Genomic DNA, 22,901 nt, shown 5'->3' on the forward strand with positions numbered 1-22,901 from the left:
CGGAGATGCTGAGTGTTGGCATCTGAGCTGAAAATCATGAATCAACATTATGCTAAAGAGAAATGGCCCTGTAAATGGATCTCCTCAAGTGATGGCGGCAGTATTCATGTTTTGCCAGCAAACTTAATTGTATCTCTCTTTCACCCTTAAGAATTGTCTTTAATCGTTCAATAATTATTCAAATAAGCCATGCCACTCAGATGCTTAGGTTTTGCATCCAAACTTTCTTACAGCTTCTTTTACTCTTGTAGTTTCCAATGGAGGAGGAGGTACCATTCTACTCCATGGCAAGCATAACTTTGCTCTATGCCCTGCTAAAGATCCACTAAAAGCAGCAGTATGTCTTATAATGGGAGCAGGAACATCTAGGTCTGCAGCATGATGGGCTGCACTGGCTCATCATGGAGCTGAGCTCCTGTGTTTAGGTGCCTGCAGTGCTTAAACTGAATTAATTTATCCTGATATTTCTCAGAGTTAGATCTTGGTTTTCAGACAGCACAGCTTGGAAACAGTTAGCAGTATTTGCTTCTTTCTGTTTCTGAGCCGTGCTGTCTAAAATAACCCACTTAAGGAAATATCAGGTTAAATGAATTCATTCTACACACCTTGGGTGCATAAAACAGGCACTCATCTCTGTGATTAGATAGTATTATCCTTCATGATATTGTCCCCGATTGCATCCACCACCTCTTTAGTCTCTACACTGGCTACTGTTTGAGAAACATATCGCCTACAAAATTTGCTGTATTTTTGCAAAATGATAAATCTCAAACATCAGTCTTATGTTCACTAGAAGCCGACACTTTATAGTTTGATTATCCCCAAGGGTAAGATTTAAACTCTTAAGCTAAGATTGCACCTGTGCAGTCACCAGAGCCTGGAACTCTGCTCCGTTCGAGAGGCCTGCAGCCCTCTGACATTCATAAAGAAGGGGAATAGAGGAATCCACCCTTGCCAAATATTTAAGGATAGGAGAAGCACCCAACTGAGACAGCACACTGGACTATTCCTGCTTCTCCCTTTCCCTAACACGTTGGAAGTTAAACATATTTTTAATACAAAGGAACTATTGATATTTGAGTTGAGGCAGAACAAGCCATCAGTTTAGTTTTGGACCTGGGCGTGGACGGAATCGCCTTTGATCACCTTGTGTAATGGTCTGCTTAATTTTGCAGACACAAACTCGCTGTCCATTGTATTGTATTGTAGAATTTATGTAGTATTAGGAATTCAGTATGGCTTGTGAAGTATACCTGCTGCATTGGTTTCCTGTATGCCCTTTCAGCGTGAATGGTTAATGGGGTGTTGATCATAGTTTATGTAGCCTTTATGGAAGGTGTTGGGTGTGGTTTGTGGTGATCAGACATGCTTCAGTCATGGTATCCTGAGTTGCTAGCTCTACATAAGCATTAGGCACTATATAGAGTAACAATAGGCACAGTTTTGACAGCCAGTAAAACCTGGTGAGAGTTCCATTTAGTCCACTCCGAATCAAGGAACAGTAACCGGTAGAAAGATGTAGCTTCAGATTACTGCTCACTGTGCCACTGGATTTAAGCAAGCCTGGCTGATGAAGGGTGATACCTTGAAACCCATTGCAGGATGCTTGTTTCTGGTCCAGGGAGGACCTGGCCTGGCAGTTTGGGCTTGACAGTTCCCACTGGGAACAGAGTCAAGGCTGATTTGCATATGGCTGGGTTCTAACTTGGGTGGCATGGTGAGCAAAAGAACAATGTATTAAACCCAGATCTGTGACTGGGGTGAGTGTTTGAAAAGTTTCAGCACTCCGTCCATCATCCTTTTGTGTTGCTAAAGTTGCTCTAAGTGGGAAGGGTATCCCCAGATGTGGGACCCGTGCTCAGTGTGCCACTGGATTCAAGATAGCCTGGCTGATGAAGGGTGATACCCTGAAACCGGTCCCAGGATGATTGTTTCCTATCCAGGGAGGACCTGGCCTGGCAGTTGAGTCTGGACTGCTCCCGTGGGGATCAGGGTCAAGACTGATTTGCAAATGGCTGGGTTTAAACTGGGGTGGCATGGTGAGCAAAATAATTATGGATTAAACCCAGATCTGTGACTGGGGGCAAGTGTTTGAAAAGTATCAGCACTCCCTCCATCATCCTCTGGTGGTACTTGAGTCTTTTTTTTTAACCTGCTGTTTCTAATTATTAATGATTGTTGCCTCTTTATTTTAATCTCTTTAGTTGCTGTTCAGTTATAAATGCAGATCAGCAATTCATTTTGTTATTGCATTTCATTAGTAAAAATAAATCTACAGATGATCATGCCATGTACAACTTTTGTGATAAAGGTTAAATGTTTAATTCATTGCAGAGCATGAGTCTGGTGAACCAATTGTCTCGGTCATCATCAAAGAAGAGGGAGACACTGGGTATATGGGCCAGGATGAGACCCTGGAACACGTTAGTGATCATAGAGGTGAGTAATTGGTTGGTACAAGTTGTAGTTTTCCAAGAGTATTCTTACTCCCCTGCACATACTTCTTGGGGTTGTCCACCTTGCCTAACATCCACAAGATATATTGAAAGGTGCAAATGAAAAATTTACTGTGTTCCCTTACATCACCTTAAATATTGAGATGATTTGGAGCACATTCTCACCATTTTTGCACACTTACTGCAACCATTTTCAGGAGTTCAGGTAGCTGTGTAAGTATGATGAGAAAAGTTATAACTCTAGGTTTTCCAGACAATTCCACTATTATACCACTGAAATACATGGTTTCCATTCCTTTACTGGGCTATAAATTCTACTTCATGGTTTCCATTCCTTTACTCTATAAATGCTACCTCAGCAGCAGTAAATGTTGGCTATGAGTGCAAAATGGTTTAGTTGGTTGGAATCTTCTTACCTATCTCTGTCCTGTATGTTTTAGTACATCCCTTGCTGCACTTATTTATAGGAGGCAATACAGAGCCTGCTGCAAATACATAACAAGAAAATACTGTTATCGTTTTTCGAGTGATGACCACATTGGAGATAACACTGGCGTTGAGATGAGATGAGAATGCAGAATTGGGTTTGTAATAGAGCTCCCACTGTGACACATGACAATTTAGTGAATACCGAGTTGGAGGCAAGTGTAGTTAATCATATGCTTGCAGAAGAAAGAGAAAACAGCGTCACTATCATGGCATGTAACTGTTCCCCTCTTGTAACGAAGTTGCAATTCTTTAGTGATTCTTTGTCAGCCCATTTAAATTATAATGTATGCTGGTTACTGAAGTTATTATAGGCTGTACGTGTCCACTATTCATTTCTGGTTTTTGTTAATAATCAAAGTTCTTTTCCTTCTGATTAAATTTTGAGTAATTGGCAGTTTTCACCAAGACATGAAATTGCAGAGTTTTTAGAAGGATTGAAATAGCTACCAAATTAAAATGGGTGCCTTCATATATTGGGAATTTTTTTAACGTTACAATTGTAATGAATTTCAAATATACAAAGATGTATTGAAAGGGTTTGGCCTTATGTACTTTATGTAATCTCAAACAAAATGAGCTAATAAGATGCTCTGAGCCCGATTCTTATGTGTGAATTTAGAAGTGGAAATATTGAGCCAGGCCTTAGATTCTTTTTAAGTAGGTTACAGAAAGTGTGTAAGTGCATTCAAAATGAGTCTTTATGCCTCCTAATTCAGCAAAGGTATTGATACTGGCCCAGATAGAGCCCTTTGCACTCATTGCTAGTCCTAAGGGTATCTGTAATAATATTATGGGTCTGATTACGAGTCTGGCGGCCACCACGCTGACAGACTCGTGGTGGCAGTCAGAACCACTGCTGCTGTGGAGGTCTAACTGCCATATTAAGACCCTGGCGGTCAGACCGCCAGGCTACCATCGTCTCCACCGGGAACGGTGATCCCAATGGGTTGATGGCATTTGCCCTGGTTCTCCGCCAGCCTTCTAATGGCACTACCACCGCCATGAAAAGGCTGGTGAAAAACAGGTGCAGGGAGCCAGAGGGGTCCTCCTGCCCAGCACCTTTGCAATTGTCACTGTCTGCTGTGCAGATAGTGAGCATTGCGAAGGTACTGGTGCCCCTGCAGGTGGCAGCATTGGCCCAAGCTCGATTACGAACAGGCGACAATGCTGCTGTCACTTTCCCGCTGGGCTGACGGATGGAAGCCTTGGTTTACGCCCATCAGCCCAGCGGGAAAGTCATAATGTGCCAGGCAGGCAGGTAGCCAGTATGGTGGCAACCTCCCGGTACAAAGTTCGGCAGACGGGTCATTCGTTCCACGGAACTCATAATCAGGCCCTATATCTGCAGAAGGTCATTCTCTCTCATGACCACAGAAAGTTGATCTCAACATCACCCATTCCTTTTCTTGGCATCACTCTTTTGTTCCTTTTTTTCTAAACTTAAATAGAAATGTTTACTCATGGCTTTTTGTGTCATCTCCAATTGGTCCACAAAGTGATCTTGCCCTAGGCTGTATGCTTCTGAAGCTTTTCTACATTCAACCTAACATCTTTTCCTGTTGTTATAAGGAAGGACATGCATAAATATAGTGAAATATGAATTAAGGCTTTCCGGTACTGTTCTCGGCTTTGACAGTTGTCTTTCAGGAGAACAGGATTCGTTTTTTCAACTCGATAAAGCATATGAACATGTATTTACTGTCCTTAGATTGCGATCCAAGTTTTTTGTTCTGCTATCCTTTGAGCCCTTTAAAAACAGTTTCATTTCTGTGTCCTGCATTATATTTTTTAATTTCTTTACTGGCCTGAGCCTTTTGTTATAAAATCTGTATTATTAATTAGGGTTTCTATGAGTATTTGTTATGGTATTTTTTTATTTAAATTATCTTTTAAACCAAAAGGATAAACTTACAAAAAGACAAAAATAGTCATAAAATCTTGATGCACTTAATAAATCAGTTGGAAAATTTAGTCAACTGCAACGGAACATCATCTGGCTTCTCTTCCCGTTCATATTGAAGTGTGCAGTTCATTTTTTACTATTAACATTCATTGTACCTCTGTATGATGAAAGCAGTTTTCTCTTTTCACGATTAAAAAAATTAACAATCCAATATAATACGGTCAACCTATTGATTAATAATAATAAAACAAAATTCACAACATGCAGTATCCTTTAGGACATTTGTGCAGTTTCCTGTAATTTAATATAACAGTAAATGACCTACATTGTGTAATTTTATCAAAGAGCGGTTGAATTAGTTTTAATTGATCAAGTAGAGAAGACCGCTATAATATAAATTGTAGGTTATGAATAAATTACTGTTCACAGTCAATGACTGATCATTGAGCAGGGCTTGAAACATTAACAACAAAACTTTGATATTCATGCAGTAAGGGAAAGCTTTCAATGTACTCCCTGCAGTAAGGCACAAAGAGGACTCTTCACAAAGGTAGACTTACACATGATTGAATCTACACTTGAACAGTAACTCTTTTGAGTAACTTTACTACTGTTGGCTGTCCATTATTTACGAATGTAAAGTTACTCAGAAGTGTAGACTTCTGTATCCTCTTGAAAGGGGTCTGAGTCAGTATAAATTAAGATATGACTGTAAAATTAGTTACTAGTGTGGATCAGACCTCTGCTATTGGGGTGAAGATCTCTCTGTGGTAAAATATAGGGAAATTTAGATACGTTTATTAAATGTCAAAGTAGATTAATTTTGAAAGTAGGACAAAGTTGAAAAAAATGTTACAATACTATTAACTTAATTTTTAAATGAAAATTAATGTATATTAAATTAACTTTAAAAAAATATGTATTTAAAAAAACAATCCACCTAAAGCAGACCTTAAAGCATATTTATTATGTATTAAAAGTTACTACAATTTAAGCACACCATTGATTTTAAGAAAAACAGATTACCTTTTTTAAATGTACTTTTATTACAGATATTTTAATTTAAAAGGGTGATTAGATTATTATAAAATTGTTAATATTTTTTATTCATGTTTACTTTTTTTATGTTAAACTAAATTGATATATGTATGTTTAAAAAGGTAAAGTACATTTTATATTTAAATTATTTCCTACTGGGTCTATTTTAAGTCCAAACCACCATTATTTTCAATAGGAGTGTGTTGAAGTACCAGTGGTTGGCCATGTGTGGTGTTGAACTTACTTCAGCTCTGAGTACGTTTACAACGGTTGTGGGTCTTTTAAAGCTGTAGTAATTATAAAAGAACAGTTTGTGAGTAGGAAAGGGCTCACTCTACTCAGTTGGGTTGAGATATTAACTCATAAAAGTTAGGAGATGCAGAGGTGTAGGCCTCCATACGTAGATTGGTGAATAATATTTTGTAGCATGTTAATAGTACTACTAAACGCACAATGAAATGCAGTTTGTGATGGGTCTCAAAAGGTTTAAGCCAAGTCCAAGATGAGCGGCATATCAATAGTGTGCTACTTAATTAAAAAAATAAAAAACAGCATGCCCTTGCTTCTTGTTCATGAATCACCTGAGGAATTTTCACAACCATAATTCAGAGCTGTGGGTCAGTTTGATTAACCTTGGCCTCATAAAATGTAACTAATGTGTGCAGTGATAGACTACTATGTTTATAACTGAATGTTGCTACAGAGCTACTAACTTTCTTCGAAGAGTTTCTTTTGGCAGTCAGAAATTATTGTTACATCATCATGAGTTACATTGTTTTAGATATCTACCTTTGTTAGCAAGCAAGATTTTGAAGCCACCAATGTGCAGTATCCTTCCTATTTCATTAGAGCTAAAGACTTTATATTGTAATTTTAATTGTAATTGTATTTATATAGTGCTTACTGCCCCTGACGAGGCGTTGAATCGCTTTTCGGCGAGTCGCACGCTACTCTGAAACCCAAGAGGAATTAGTGGTGGATTATGATAAGGCAATATGAGTACAGTATTAGTATTATTATGAGTTAATCTGAGCAGAGGATGTGTGAGTTTGTTAGTTGGATTGACTAGAGTAATGGAGTTTATTGTAGTAGGATGAGACTTGGGATGAGTAAAGGAGGAATAGAGGGAAGAGCCTTTGTAAAGGGGTTAGGGAGACCATAGTAGCAGGAGGAGTTTTGGATGAGTCAAAGGTGACATAAGTGAGCGCAAATTTAGTAGGGCTTAAAATGTCAAGAGAGGTTAGTGACTTGAGTTATAGAAAATCATTAAGGAGGCCATTTACAGTTTGGCAGAGCAGGAGCCCTGATTTAACTTTGGGTGGCTTCTTCCACTAAACCCGAATTAGTCAGTCCATCATCCCCCTCCACCCCTGCTTCCTCCTCTGCCCACCCCCAACCCTCAACGACATCCAAACATAGCCCCAGGGGCCTTGGACAGGTCATTAGTCGAACCTTAAATAACCCCATATGTCTTCCACATATTATGAAGCCCCTTTTTTCAGCAGAACAAAGCTTTGAAGGGAAATTCGAATTCTGGCTTGTGGGTCTAAACTGCTCAAGAATATAATACATAGTTTCACAGCTAGTACACATTTCAGTCCCTCCCTTCACCTACTAGGGGTGCAAGCATTTCTGGGATTGTCTCTTCATGGTGATATTGTAGAGCAGTTATCACTATTTACTTTTCTGTAACCTTTTTTAAGAGTACTGGTCTTCCATGCTTCTTAAAACTATACTACATCATGGTGGTCCATAAACTTCAGAAATTCTTTAGTCTAAATGTTTGCTTTACCCTGCAATATTTGATGCGAGAAGAAACCGTTGACTATATAGCAAATTTTCAGGAATGTGTAAACAAGTTGCCTTGTAGATTGTTGAGCAAACTTGATTAGTCCATTTCTACCTCACAGCAGGAATTTTCTGCTGTTCTGTAAGAGTCTGACTGCCTTCCTTATATAGAAATTGGGAAACATTTTGAAATGTAAGTTTCTTTTGTGGTGCAAAGCGGCTCTGAAGCATTGTTCCTTTCAGTTTAAAATATACTTTTTCCTATTAATTGTTTTTATACTTGGGCTTTTCCAGTAAGTGACAAGAAATGATAATTTTGATGATTCTGCTGCAAGCCAACCATTCAATCTCACAGACAGGTGAGGATGAGAATTGTTCTCTGGAGGACTATAAATGTGAAGGATGTTAATTGCTTTTACCACCAAAAGTGTATCTTGTGAGTTCCCCTTTGTGAGTTAGATTACCAAGTGAGTTCATAATTTTCAGATTCTGGGACTCTTTAATAAAGCTCCCCATGGTTTGATGTGAAACATATCTTGAGAAAATTAATGAGTTGGCCGATTTTGGATATCTCATCACATCAGTCCAAGAAACATCAAACTGTTGGTTATATTGCTTCCGTCCAAGGCAGGGGATTAATAATTGCTGAGACCAGCATGGATACTCTGAGCTTGTGTTTGATCTGCCGAGTGGTTATAAGCATAGTTCTGTCTGAGTAGAAGATTGCATGGAGTTGACCTTTGCAGCTGAGTCAATAGTGAACTGCATCAGTGATTGAATTTTGAAATTATTGGCTCCAAGTTTCATGAATTATTTTATCACGAAAATGCAGTGATTGTTTAGCATCTTGGATTTTTTTTTCATTTGCCTTTTGCTTCCGGCATTTTCATTTCCTTTAGTTTTATTTCCCTTAAGTAAAACTGGTTTTATCTAAGGGTCTGATTTACAAATACGGCGTTTGGAATGTAGATGGTGTCTTTACAGACTGTAAGGAAATGCCTCCTTGGCATGGTTACCCCCTGACTTTTTGCCTTTGCTGATGCCACATTATGATTTGAAAGTGTGCTGGGACCCTGCTAACCAGGCCCCAGCACCAGTGTTCTTTCCCTAAACTGTACCTTTGTCTCCACATTTGGCACAGCCCTGGCACCCAGGTATGTCCCTTGTAACTGGTACCCCTGGTACCAAGGGCCCTGATGCCAGGGAAGGTCTCTAAGGGCTGCAGCATGTCGTATGCCCCCCTAGCGACCCCTCACTCAGCACATGCACACTGCTTCTCAGCTTGTGTGTGCTGGTGAGGAGAAAATGACTAAGTCAACATGGCACTCCCCTCAGAGTGCCATGCCAACCTCACACTGCCTGTGGCATAGGTAAGTCACCCCTCTAGCAGGCCTTACAGCCCTAAGGTAGGGTGCACTATACCACAGGTGAGGGCATAAATGCACGAGCACTATGCCCCTACATTGTCTAAGCAAAAAATTAGACTTTGTAAGTGCAGGGTAGCCATAAGAGTATATGGTCTGGGAGTTTGTCAAACACGAACTCCACAGCACCATAATGGCTACACTGAAAACTGGGACGTTTGGTATCAAACTTCTCAGCACAATAAATGCACACTGATGCCAGTGTGCAATGTATTGTAAAATACACCCAGATGGCATCTTAGAGATGCCCCCCGAAAACATACCCGACTTCCAGTGTGGGCTGACTAGTTTTTGCCAGCCTGCCACACCCCAGACATGTTGCTGGCCACATGGGGAGAGTGCCTTTGTCACTCTGTGGACAGGAACAAAGCCTGTACTGTGTGGAGGTGCTTCTCACCTCCCCCTGCAGGAAGTGTAACACCTGGCGGTGAGCCTCAAAGGCTCACGCCTTTTGTTACAGCGCCACAGGGCATCCCAGCTAGTGGAGATGCCCGCCCATCTGGCCACTGCCCCCACTTTTGGCGGCAAGGCTGGAGGAGCTAATTAGAAAAACAAGGAGGAGTCACCCACCAGTCAGGACAGCCCCTAAGGTGTCCTAAGCTGAGGTGAGACTTACTTTTAGAAATCGTCCATCTTGTGGATGGAGGCTTCCCCCAATAGGATTAGGGATGTGCCCCGCTCCCCAAAGGGAGGAGGCACAAAGAGGGTGTAGCCACCCTCAAGGATAGTAGCCATTGGCTACTGCCCTCCCAGACCTAAACACCCCCCTAAATTCAGTATTTAGGGGCCCCCAGAACCGAGGAAGATAGATTCCTGCAACCTAAAGAAGAAGAAGGACTGCTGACCTGAAGCCCTGCAGTGAAGACGACAACTGATTTGGCCCCAGCCCCACCAGCCTGTCTCCCTACTTCGACGAAAACTGCATCAGCGATGCATCCAACAGGGACCACCGACCTCTGAAGCCTCAGAGGACTGCCCTGCATCCAAAGGACCAAGAAGCTGCCGAGAACAGTGGCCCTGTTCAACAAACTGCAACTTTCTGCAAAAAAGAAGCAACTTTAAAGACTTCACGTTTCCCGCCGGAAGCGTGAGACTTTCCACTCTGCACCTGACGCCCCCGGCTCGACCTGCGGAAAACTAACACTACAGGGAGGACTTCCCAGCGACTGTGAGCCGTTAGTAGCCAGAGTTTACCCCCTGAGCCCCCACAGCGACGCCTGCAGAGGAAATCCAGAGGCTCCCCCTGACCGCGACTGCCTGTAACAAGGGACCCGACGCTGGGAACCAACACTGCACCCGCAGCCCCCAGGACCTGAAGGAACCGAACTCCAGTGCAGGAGCGACCCCCAGGTGACCCTCTGCCTAGCCCAGGTGGTGGCTACCCCGAGGAGCCCCCCCTTTGCCTGCCTGCATCGTTGAAGAGACCCCCGGGTCTCCCCATTGCTTTCTACACAAAACCCAACACCTGTTTGCACTCTGCACCCGGCCGCCCCTGTGCCGCTGAGTGTGTAGTTTCTGTGCCTGCTTGTGTCCCCCCCGGTGCCCTACAAAACCCCCTTGGTCTGCCCTCCGAAGACGCGGGTACTTACCTGCTGGCAGACTGGAACCGGGCACTCCTGCTTCCATTGAAGCCTATGTGTTTTGGGCACCTCTTTGCCCTCTGCACCTGACCGGCCCTGTGCGGCTGGTGTGGTAACTTTGGGGTTGCCTTGAACCCCCAACATTGGCCTACCTTGGACCCAACTTTGAACCCTGTAAGTGTTTTACTCACCTGTGAACTTAACAATTACTTACCTCGCCCAGGAACTGTTGATTTTTGCACTGTGTCCACTTTTAAAATAGCTTATTGCCAAAACTGTACATGCTATTGTGATTATTCACAGTTCCTAGAATACCTTTCATTTGAAGTATTACTTGTAAATCTTGAACCTGTGGTTCTTAAAATAAACTAAGAAAATATATTTTTCTATACAAAAACCTATTGACCTCTTTGAGTGTGTGTTCCTCATTTATTGCCTGTGTGTGTACAACCAATGCTTAACAATACCCTCTGATAAGCCTACTGCTCGACCACACTACCACAAAATAGAGCATTAGATTATCTCTTTTTGCCACTATCTTACCTCTAAGGGGAACCCTTGGACTCTGTGCACACTATTTCTTACTTTGAAATAGTGTATACAGAGCCAACTTCCTATACAGACTGACTGCTTTACAGCCCTACCTGGGCTATGATTGATGTCCTAATCAATTGCAGCAAAAAATGGCCATTTAGACGGAGTCCCCAAAACTCCTGCCTCATTAATATTTAAGAGGCAGAAGTCCTTTTTGCGACTCACTGCATACAATGTGGATGCTTAAATGAAGGGCTGTAAGAGACAGCAGACCACAGTCACTTTAGTCACATTCTTTGAATGTCTGCAATATTTCTTAAGCAGCCCCTTTCCCTAGTTACAAAAATAAAAGTTGTCAGTCAGTAATTGTGAGAAAGTCTTCCTTTTGGCCCTGATCACCCCCGTTTTCTGACTGATACTGGTGTTTACGGACACTGACTTTGCCCTGGGTACTGCTAAGCAGGCCTAGGCCAGTGCTCTGTTTATAACCTATTCGCAAATTAGGCATAATTATTATTGGCTCTGATAACCTACCTATAAGTCCCTAGTATATGGTAGGGCATGTAGGTTTAGGGACCCCAGTGGAGTTAGGGCACCCAAGGGTGAACTTCTGTGGTGTCTGGTGTCATTTTAAAGGCAGGTGTGCCTTGCTGGCTGCTTTTAAAATAAAATTAACCCATAATTCAACTTTGGAATTAAAAGTACTTCCAAAGTCTTAAACTACCTTGATTTTCATGTAATTCATCCCTAAAGTCTGCCTTAGGTGCCCGAAGGTTGGGTGCAGTGTAAATATAAGCTGAACAGGGACTTCTAAAACCTGTTTTATAAGCCATAGTGGGGGGAAACTGACAATTTAGTTTTCCCCATTGTAGTAATTAGCTCCATAAGCTAAGATTGGAATTGTTTATTTTAAAATAATAAAGTCTTATTTCCGCTAGGAAAGAGCTAAATATGTCATGTAAATTATCAAATTAATATTTTGAATAAATCCAACAACTTACCTAAATCGGCCCTGTAGTGTCCTTTCCTGAATGGTCAGCTTCTGGTAGCCTGAGCCAAGCTACCATAATGAGGTTTGAAGTGGCCTCAGCTGAAATAAAGGAAGCATCTAGTGGGCGGAGAACTGCTGCAGGTGATGGCAGAGCAGGAAGGGGGTAGGGTGGCTAAACTGGACTTCAAAGAAGGGAGACCCACCTGGGACAGAAACCAAACCTCCCCCTTTTCCTGCTCCCACAGCCAGATGGGAGCCCCTGTAATTAATTTAGGATAGGGGCTGAAGGGGGTGTGTTAGGGAAATGTAGCCACACCAGTGGGTGGGCTCAGCCAGATCTAACCTCCCAGGAGAGATTTCCCCATCTTGAATTTTTAAAGACCAGAGCTTTCCGGGATTGATTTTTGCCACACTTGGCAGGAAGTGGTCACCCCAGAGGGTGGCGCCCTGCACCCCATTTGTCCGGGGTGCCCCCCTGCTTGCCAACCCAGAAACATGGATACATGTGGAGGAGCTGCCCATCAACTCAGATCCCTGCTGGAAGAAAGACTAAAAAAGAAGGACTGCCTTGCTGAATCCCTGGTCTGCACCTGAAGGTCTGGACCCACAAGGACTGCACAAGCTGCACCCTGGGTTTCACCACAAAAAGAGCTTTGCCTTACTTCTGGAGAACCAGAAGTGGATTCCCTGTTAGCAACAGGTACAATGGAGCTACCAAGGGTCCCCTGCATCAATCAAGTCATGCAAGAAGAGCCTAGATAACCAGCATTTAATGGCCTTTTAAGGTTTCTGACCAAGTGCATTCTGGGAATTGTAATCCCAACTCCCAAGGAGCCATTCAGAGCTTCTGGAATCTTGGACCAATTTATGGACACTGCAAGACCCCCAAAAAGGACTTCTGAAAGAAGATCCAGAAGTTTGGAGCAACTTTGTAAAAAACAAAACTAAAAAAGTTATAATTTCAATGCTTTTGCTATTCAGGGACCCTTGGGTTGGTGGCTAGACAACCTCAAACTAAATTTGCACATCAGAAAGATCTGTGACCATTTTCTCATGCAGCATTAAAGTCCCTGCATACTGACATATAATTGGCAGATCTGTTGATATTACTGTTGGATTTATTGCTTTTATCAGTGCAGTGAACACTATCAGCTAATAAGACACACTAGTCACTTCATCTTACACAGTTAAGTCAGCAATGTTACCACATGCTGTTTTAGGTTCTAGAACAGAAATTGTGGCTGTGGAGGTATCAAATGTCTAAGTGGTAAAGTGGAGTCTCTTAATAGCCACTTCTTCAGATGCAGCAGATGGTGAGGTTACAATCACTGGACAGGGACAATGTATGCTTAATTTTGATGTTACTTTGTAGGTTTTGTCTGACTTTCTCTTACTTAAGAGTCCAGTTCTACTTTAGTTTTCCTAGTGAAGCAAGTACATTTAGGAGGTAAAATGCAGTCTTAATACACACAGGTTGATCAAAGGAAAAGGAAAGGCTAGGCGGACAGTAAGATCTTTTTTTAATTTCTAGGTTTGTAAAGCGCTCTCAAGTATGCTCACTGATTGGGTTGTGGCTGTGGTGCAGAGAAGATGGCCTCATAATTTTCCAGCTCCGGCTCAGTGGCAACTTGAAGATGATTGAATGTTCCCTGATTTAAAGGAATTCTGATATAAAAATATGGCCTACAATCGGAAGATGCCCTTAACCCAAAAGGTATATTTTAAAGCTGAACTGGCCACCAATGTAGCACCGAGACTGTTTTGAAAACAAGCCATTCCTCTAAAATGGCAGCTTGAACTTACCATGTGTCAGCCAGAACAAGCAGAGCACCCGTATTAGTGGGGACAAAAGGCACACTGGCTTAGGGTATATGCTGCACTCCATACTCAATTCTTTGAAAAAAAAAAAACACTGCAGACACCTAAAACAGTGCACATTTATTCTCCCCAAAACTGGAAAGTTTATTTTACTTAAGCACAACCTTTACTGAGATGTGAGTAAGCGGCACTCAGATGCTTCTATAGTGCACAACCACCAACAAAATGTAATGGTGACTGATTCCCAAGTTATATTGGGGCAAACAATGCTTCTCATCTTGATAAACCCTTTGTAAATGCTTAACATACAAATGTGTATCTGAAAATTAAAAACAAAGTTTCATTTGGGACACAGCTTTAGTAGGAAAACTACTAGGATGTAATTACAAGGTATTAACACAAAGAGCACAATTTGAATAAACAGACATTTGCATGAATACAGGCAGATTTGCATGGTAAAGAACCTGAGTGTGCATCCCACATTTGGTAATTGCTTTGTAGATCAGTTGAAATCTTTACACTGCTTATTACCTCATTGTGCTACTCTTTCTTTCTCTTTACTTCAGTATAGAAATATTTGTTAATATTTCTGTGGTTGCTGGAGACACCATCTGTCTCTTGATATAGCTCCAGACGACAGTTGTTATCCATACATTTGTGAGCTGCTGCTTACATGTAGACCATGGCAGGGAAAGAAAAAAAAGCTGATAATGAAGTGTACTAAACAGATCCATCAAAACAGGATTCACTATCAAAAATAAAGCTGATTCTTCATCCACAAAGGTAGCAATACGTAAAATGTTGGATGCAATCCATGTCTTGGTAAATTAACTAAAATAAACACTAAAGCTATGCAATCTAAAATTACTGCGATAAGAAATTATGTGAAATTGATAAAAAGCAGAATATCAGACACTGGAAAATATTTAGCAGTTCCAAAGACCATGAATCATCTTATGTCAAGGAAATTTACTCACTCATGAATAAAACACTGTGGGCCTGATTTAGAACTCAGCGGATGGGTTACTCCGTCCCACCGGTGATGGATATCACCTCCACCAAAATCTAAATCCCATAGGACATAATGGGATTTAGATTTTGGTGGATGAGATAACTGTCACCGTTGAGATGGAGTAACCCGTCTGCCGAGTTCTAAATCAGGCCCTATATAAGGATGTCTCGTACTTGGAAGATTGCAAAAGAAGACGTAATCTAAGGATCTTTGTAATACTTGAAGACAAGAAAGGACAAAACACAACACATCTATATGTTTTAGAAACCTAGATTCCAAAGATGACTTGTATCATTTACAAAAGAATTTGGATTAGAACAAGCTCACAGAGTGTCCACTGAATCTGTGTATCATAAGAAAACTCTGAGACCAAAAATATGCAAAACACTCAGGCCCTCACTCTGGTGGTCCTTGGACTTCCTTGCGGTGGCGGTGTTACAGCCGCCGGACCTGTGGTAAAGACCACAATATTACAACGTCGGCCATTTGGGTGCAGCCAAACCACCGAAACGCCACCCTTACTGTCAGGGCGGTCGGACCACCGGGCGGAGATGAGCACCTCCGGCGCAGTGGCAGCTGTCATGCTGCCGGGTCACACCACCACAAAAATGCTGGTGCTCACACACCTGGCGACAGTGAATCTCTATTCCTGTTGCTGGCAGACTCACCCCCACACACACCTACATTCATGCACCCCGACTCACCCACAAATTTGTGACATACACCTCCCACACACTTGCACCAAACACGCACTCAGATACACCCATTAACTCACACACACTCACACACCCATTCAAGCGCACACTTGCACACACACACACACACACACACACACACACACACAACACCCTCCCCCCCTCGGCATACACACACACACAACAACCCCCTGTGGCATACACGCTCTCATAAACGCACACAGACACCCCCACATTCATATACACACAGACACGCAGACCCCACACACATTCACACAACACCCTCCCATCCCACCCCTTTTCGGACGATCAACTTACCTGCTTCGACGAGGTGGCCGTCTGGGAGGGTATGGGTCCCGGCGCGTTCCACCGCCAGTACCAAACCGACGTGCAGGATTGTAATACGGCAGCCGGTGTCCTGTTGGTATGGTGGTGCCAGTGGTGGAAACCGCTTCTATCACGACGTTGGCCAGTCCGACTGTGTCGGATTCGGGGGAAATTGGCAGGACATCGTAATATGGCAGTCTTCGGACAGCCAGCTCTGGCAGTCTTTTGGCACCCGGGGCTTCGGTGGTCTTTCGCAAAGACCGCTGAAATCAAAATGAGCACCCCAGATTTCAACATTCGTAATCCACTTTTAACTACATGAGGAAAAATAACTACATTCACCAGGGGGGTAAAAAAGTCTTCTTAACTCAGGACAACTCCAAAAAGTGTTTACTTGAGAAAAGTTTTTTTTTAGCCATGAGAGCAGACTTGAGAACTAGGAACCTTGAATTTTACTTTGCAGGCCACTCAGTTCTACACACATTTTTCAAGACCTGAAGGAACTTAAAAGATTTCTAGGTGAAATATGATAGAAAGTTAGCCCGAAGATTTGGTAGCATATTAGTGTCTTTATATGCTTAAAGGACGATAATTGTGTTTAATTTATAACAATAAGAGTTTGCATATTTAAAGCTCTAGTTAGGGACTCCGGATAACTCAAGTCATGACTACAGCAATTGCCTATTTTCCTTTCTTCTTTGTTAATTTGTATTTGAGACTTTTCATATATGCGTACACGGAATGATATGTTCTGAGAATCTCTTCATATCGAACTGACACAAATCTATTAAAATGAGGTTTTTTTTGTTGTTTTTTTAAAGAATTTTCAGGTGTCACTCTTCTCTAATATAGTTAACAGTTTTGGGTCTGTTTGGTACACAATGTAATATGTTTGCTATGTTTTTTGGTTACAAAGGCTTATTGCATACAAACATACTTAATTTTGGGTACCTTTGAACTCATCAGAGTATTATCTCCTCCCTTTCTGCATGTTACAGTTATTTAGGAAAGTGAAAGGGAAGATCTCAGGGCTGGGGAGATGGAGGTTTGATCATGTATATATTTTCTTGTTGTTGCTTTTTATTTTGTTTATTTGGTGATGTCAATGCCAGGCCATGTCTCTTCTTGTTTTCGTGTTTAGTTTTCCTTTTCTCACCTTTACTTTTCTATCTTTTCTTTCTTCTTTCCTTCCCTTTTACACTAATATTGCCTTGTACTGGAAATGTCTCTCTAAATGCGCAATTGTTCCAGAAATGTATGATTAATAATCATATGGCTAACATCGTTAAACGATTCATTCATGCTTACTAGTCTCTTACTAATGTCACAACATGTATTCTCAACAAGATGAATGGTTGTTACAAAAATTCTTTAAATACAAAATCTCTGATTATACTTACAAACTAAAAGGAGATATAATATTGCTACCAGAATGTCAAATTAGTACTTCTCTTAATACCAGATGGACTGGTGATGCAGTATGCTCCACAGTAGAACAAATGGTATTATAATGATGGTAGCAAAAAAACCAATATCTCTGTAATAGCTATCACTATATGAAGATAAATGGCTAATTTTGAAAATTAATAAAGAGGGCAAAGATTTGTTCTTTAACATCAATGTTCCAAACAGAGATAACACAAAATGTTGGTCTGATATCACAATCAGCATGAACTCCATTACTGACAATGCTTTACTTTTATTGGGTGGGTATTTTAACTTAACTATGGACCAGATGTATGAAGCCATTTCTTAACAGTCCGAATCAAAATGTCAGGTCGTTAAGAAATGCAAACTGGGCTTTTCTGATGTACAAAGCCCTTTTAAGGGATCGCAAATTGCAATTTCTACCCTGTAAAAATTGCAATTTGCATTTCCCAAAATAGGAAATGCAAATAGGGACTTCCTATTTGCATTTCCTGTTCTTTTGTACCATGCATTTCCAAAATGCGATTTGGGCATTTTGGAGATGCAGTTACCACCGACTTGAAGTCAGTGGTAACCAGGTGCAATTTTAAAAAGGACCCCTTGGGCATATATATGCTCTACAGGTTCACCTCTTTTTCTGGGGTGCTCCAAGGGGGGAAGCTTTTTCCCATTGCCATCCCTGGTTTTGCATTTCCTAAATAATGGTTTCTTAATAAGAAATCGCTACATAGGAAATGCAAAACCGGCCCATTGACTCAAATGCAATGGGATTTCTTAATACTGATTTCCTAATAGCAATTTCTACTTTGTAGGAATCACTATTAGGAAATCGGTATCTTTGTACAGAGCATTTTGCATTTCTTACATAGTGATTTCTATAAAGTCACTATTTAAGAAATGCAAAATTGCATTTTCGTACATCTGGCCCTTAGATCCTCCTCCTGCAAATAGAAACCGTCTAAATCTCATTAAGCTATGTAAAGTATATGGTTGAAATATCATTTAAAGGGTACATCGAGACTGCCGCACCCCAATTCAATAGATTTCACATTTTTCTCTCCTCCTCATCACTCATACACCAGAGTTGATTCTGTCATGATATCTGGCAATGATTTCCAAGACATAGTTGAAACCTTCATAGGAACAAGGCATATTTCAGATCACTTTACCTTTGCAATATCACTCTTGTGGGGCTCTTCTCCCAAAATACGGAATATCTGGAGATTAAACTACAAAATTCTGAAACATCAGGAGTATTATAACACAATGAATAACGTAATCAAAATGTTTTCAAAACTAATCCCAGTCATGATACTCCTGATGTTTCGATGAGAAGCATTAAAACCTATGATGAAAGTATCCTTATAGCGTAAGATCTCACATGAATAAGGAAGCAAATGATTCATTAAATAATTTATAAAAAGTAACTAAAGATCTCCACAGACAATCTAGCAATACTGAGATTTTAGATGACTGAAACAGTGAGAAATGCATATATAATAAATGTTGTGTGAAGGAGGACACTTGGTTTAAAAAAACAAAAAAGTTGTAACTATGTGAAGATAATAGGGCTGGGAAGTTGTTAGCGTCTTATCTAAAATTTAAACAAAATTAAAACGTCATACCTAATATCAAGGATAATATGGACAAGTTATTAAACACCTAAAAATGAAGAACTCTCCAGGACCAGATACTTACACAGCTCAATGTTATTATTTTGTCCCATTTTACAAAACTCTCTAACTAAACTTTTCCACCATTATGCTACAATGTGTGAGATTAGCAGAATCTCAGCAGAAAATGTGACCTTACTGTACCTAAAAATAATAGGCCAGCTGCTTTAATTAATATAGGTTGCAGGACATGTGCCAAATCTCTAGTATTTACATTAGAAAACCTACTTACAAACCTCATACACCCTACCCAGGTAGGTTTTATTAGAAATTGACTGACTGTGTTCTCATATGATTGAAAAACCCCAATTAGTGGAGTCACCCTATGTGTTAATAGCTCTTGATGCCAAAAATACATCTTATAAAGTTGTCTGGCCTCTCTTAAATGCTGTTTTACACACATTTCAGTTGAAAGATAGCTTGGTGATGGCCCTCTGTGCTAAACCGAAAGCCAGAGTTAGACTGAATGGTGTTCTTTTGGAATACCTTCATTTGAACTGGTGTAGCAGAGAAGACTGTCTACCATTGCCATTTTTTATTTGTAATTGAACCCTTATTACAGTTGATTAGGTTGAATAAAGACATCACCAGCATAAATTTAAAAAATATTAAAACATATTAAAGTCAAAGTATCCATGGATGATATATTAGTCTTTTCAGAAAGTGTGCAGCAAGTGATTATCACCTCAACTGATAATACTGAAACAATATTCATGGTAGTATGATTATTCTTTTAACAGGAGCAAATCCAAATTCATTTTTTAAAATAAATTGAGAGGTAAGGAAAGCTTAAGTACTTCAGGCTTACCATGGCAACCCCAAATTATGAAATATCTACATATTGAATTCATTGATAATCTACTCAACCAATTCAACATCACAAAACTTTGACACTTAAAGAATATACCGGCCTTTCAAGAAAGTTGGTCACCTAGGTTCTTTACATGGTGGGGCAAGACAGAAACTACCAAAGAATGTCTGGCACAATGGCAAATTATTTATCAAGTATGATCCCTGCAATACTTTCAGATGATTTTCATGCGGTATTATTAATAGATTTCATTGTAGATGTAAGCACCTTATAATATCTTTTCAGAATCCAAGGGCATGATTTAGAGGTCGACGGATGGGTTACTTTGCCACAAACATGATGGATATCCCATCTGCAGTGTTACAGGTACCATAGGTTCTAAAGCGTTTGTAATATGACGGACAAGCTATCCATCACATTTGTGGTGGAGTAACCCGTCTGTCGAACTTTAAATCAGACCCTAAGGCTTGCTAAAGATCAAAGTGCTGTTAAATTAGTTAACCTTCAAGATTACCAATCAGTTTATATATTTAAACAGGTCCTAGATGGTTTACCCAACTTGACTTGTACAACCTGTGTGGTTTGCTATTCAAAGATGGATCCTTAAAAATGCCTCATTTCATTCTTAACAACTTTAAAGTCTAAATTCCTTTATTCCACCATTATTTTTTGTTGCCTCCAAAAGCAAAAAATTACAATCTATTTGATTCGGAGATGGATATTAAACTTGAGAACTCAATATTGCGTCCCTTTGGTGTAAGAAAAATATTGTTGACCTGGAGAGAGTGGTCATCCAGTACATTAACTGTGCAGTAAGTTTACACTTATCCTTTGCAAGCCTTGTAAGCATCTATGGCTTGGATAACATTGATTTCTATCTATTCCCCAAAAGATATGCTGCAATGCAATAGCTAAAATTAAAGTAAAAACACACACACACACACACACACACCATCCCCCCCCCCCCCCGAATTTGAAATGGGAGTTAGAATTATCGTCCAACTGAAATGGTTATAGTTGGCCAATGATTTGGTCCTCTCCTTTTAAAAATGAAATAACACCTCTCACACACAGACAACTTTTATTTTTACACAACATTTTGAACACCTTAGAGACTACATAAGTTGAACCTTTGTTATACTCCTCTGTGTTGGAACTGCAGTTTCTCATGATGTTTTATTATCCAAAATTACAGGGATTCTGGTCAGGATTCTTTAACATTATATGGAAACCCTTACAGGTAACACTTTCCAATTGTTTTTCCTACTTGGTAACTGGGCCTAAGGATCCAGATTTTTTTAACAAAAATTTAAGTTTTCTTCTCAACTTACAGCTGTGCATCCTCTGCTGGTGTTTAGGAAGCTATTTGTTTCTATTTGTTTAATTACCCCTTGAGAGTACATGTGTTATCCAGCTGGATATGACTTTTGTTGAGTCCCACAGTTTTGGTAAAAAGGTAGACTCTTTCTTAGAGCACTTTAAGAATGGTAGAACGACTGCATGCTCTTCGTAGACAGAGACATCCTTCGGAACCAGTACCACTGGCGATGGTTTCAAGGCTATTGGTATTGGTATGGGTCTGGCAGGCAGCTTTCTGCCCAGCTGGGGAATCCGTCCTCCAATTCCTCCGCTTCAACAGCCACTATACTAGTTTAGTTTGAACTTTGTGGCACATGCCCAAAGCAGGGGTGGGGAGGTTTGGGGGGGGGGAGAGGTTAGGATTCAACATTTCCTCGCAGGTCAGTGATCCCTCATTGCAGACTGATGGATCCTACAAATTGTTCCCAATACCTATGTCATCCATTTTCTTTCTGCCCCACCCATTATTACTTCAACTCAGGAGCAAATTTCTGGCAAACTCTTGTCCATCCTTTTACAGGAGGTGCGGCTGTTGCTCTTCAGAGGTGCCATTGTAAGGGTTCCAGAAAGAGGAGGGGTTATTATTCTCCTTGTTTTCTCATTCCCAAAGAAGGACCACCAGCCTCTGAATGCTTTCCTCTCAAAGGGCAAAATAAAAATGCTCACACTGGCCCAGATATTGTCTGCTCGGGACGCAGGCAGTTGGATGGAATTTTTAGACCTGCATGAAGTGTATTTTCATTTAATTTTGTTCCATGGGTATCTGCTGTTCAAGGAAGGCCAGCAGCATTTCCAGTTTGCTGTGCTCCCTTTTGGCTTCACCAGTGCCTCTTTGTTGTCTATGAAAGTGATGGCGGTTGTCTGGTCCCCTCTTTGTAGGTGGGTATATCAGTATTACCCTTGCCGGCTGGATATTAGAGGTTTGCTCGCCTCAGTCGGTTGTGTGCAACCCCCGAATGACAACAAACATTTGATATCATTTGAGCTCTCTATCAATAAACAGAAGTCTCATTTGACTCCTTCACAGAGGCTTCTATTCATTGGAGCAATCCTAACACTGTGGAGTTGAGGTATTTTTTTCTTCAGCAGCAATTCCAGGAAGTTCAGACTATGATCCTGATGTTTCAGGCTTGATCATGGTGAGGGCAACTCGTGGGCTTCTTGGCCTTTTAGCCTCTTGTGTTCCCCTTATCTATTATGCCAGGTGGCACATGCAGGCTCTGCAATGGAATTTGAAGTTCCAGTTGGCCCAGCATCAGGACAGTCTGATTGATACCATCCAGGTCTCTGGGGAGTAGTGGTGTCTGCAAAAATGCAGTAGGTCTAGCGGCATGCCCCTTTCCCTTTCACACACTCTGCTGACAGTGATTATAGGCACATCCCTGCTGGGCTGGGGAGATCATCTGGGAGAGTTTGAGATCAGGGAACTCTGGTTGCTGGTGAAGGGCTGGCCCCATGTCGGTCTGCTAGTGTAGCACACCATTCTTCTAGCACTAAGAGCCTGCCTGCCATCAATCAAAGGGAGACTGGTACAGGTTTGTAAGTGGTATCTACATCCTGAGGTGGCTCAGGGAA

General features: G+C 41.1%; 1 protein-coding gene across 2 annotated transcripts in view; it reads left to right on the forward strand.

Annotated features, from left to right (window-relative positions):
- LOC138300157 (zinc finger protein 684-like) overlaps window positions 1-22,901 on the forward strand; it is a 149,017-nt gene that overhangs the window by 118,889 nt on the left and 7,227 nt on the right. Inside the window, exons 6-7 of one of the 2 annotated variants that reach the window (XM_069239117.1) lie at window positions 2,335-2,439; window positions 21,163-21,207. In XM_069239117.1, coding sequence (XP_069095218.1) covers window positions 2,335-2,439; window positions 21,163-21,185 — 128 coding nt within the window. In that variant the 3' untranslated portion in view covers window positions 21,186-21,207. The remainder of the gene's footprint in view (window positions 1-2,334; window positions 2,440-21,162; window positions 21,208-22,901) is intronic. The other variant, XM_069239115.1, reaches the window with a different exon arrangement.

Source organism: Pleurodeles waltl, chromosome 6 (assembly GCF_031143425.1).
Source record: "Pleurodeles waltl isolate 20211129_DDA chromosome 6, aPleWal1.hap1.20221129, whole genome shotgun sequence".
Lineage (NCBI taxonomy): Eukaryota > Metazoa > Chordata > Amphibia > Caudata > Salamandridae > Pleurodeles > Pleurodeles waltl.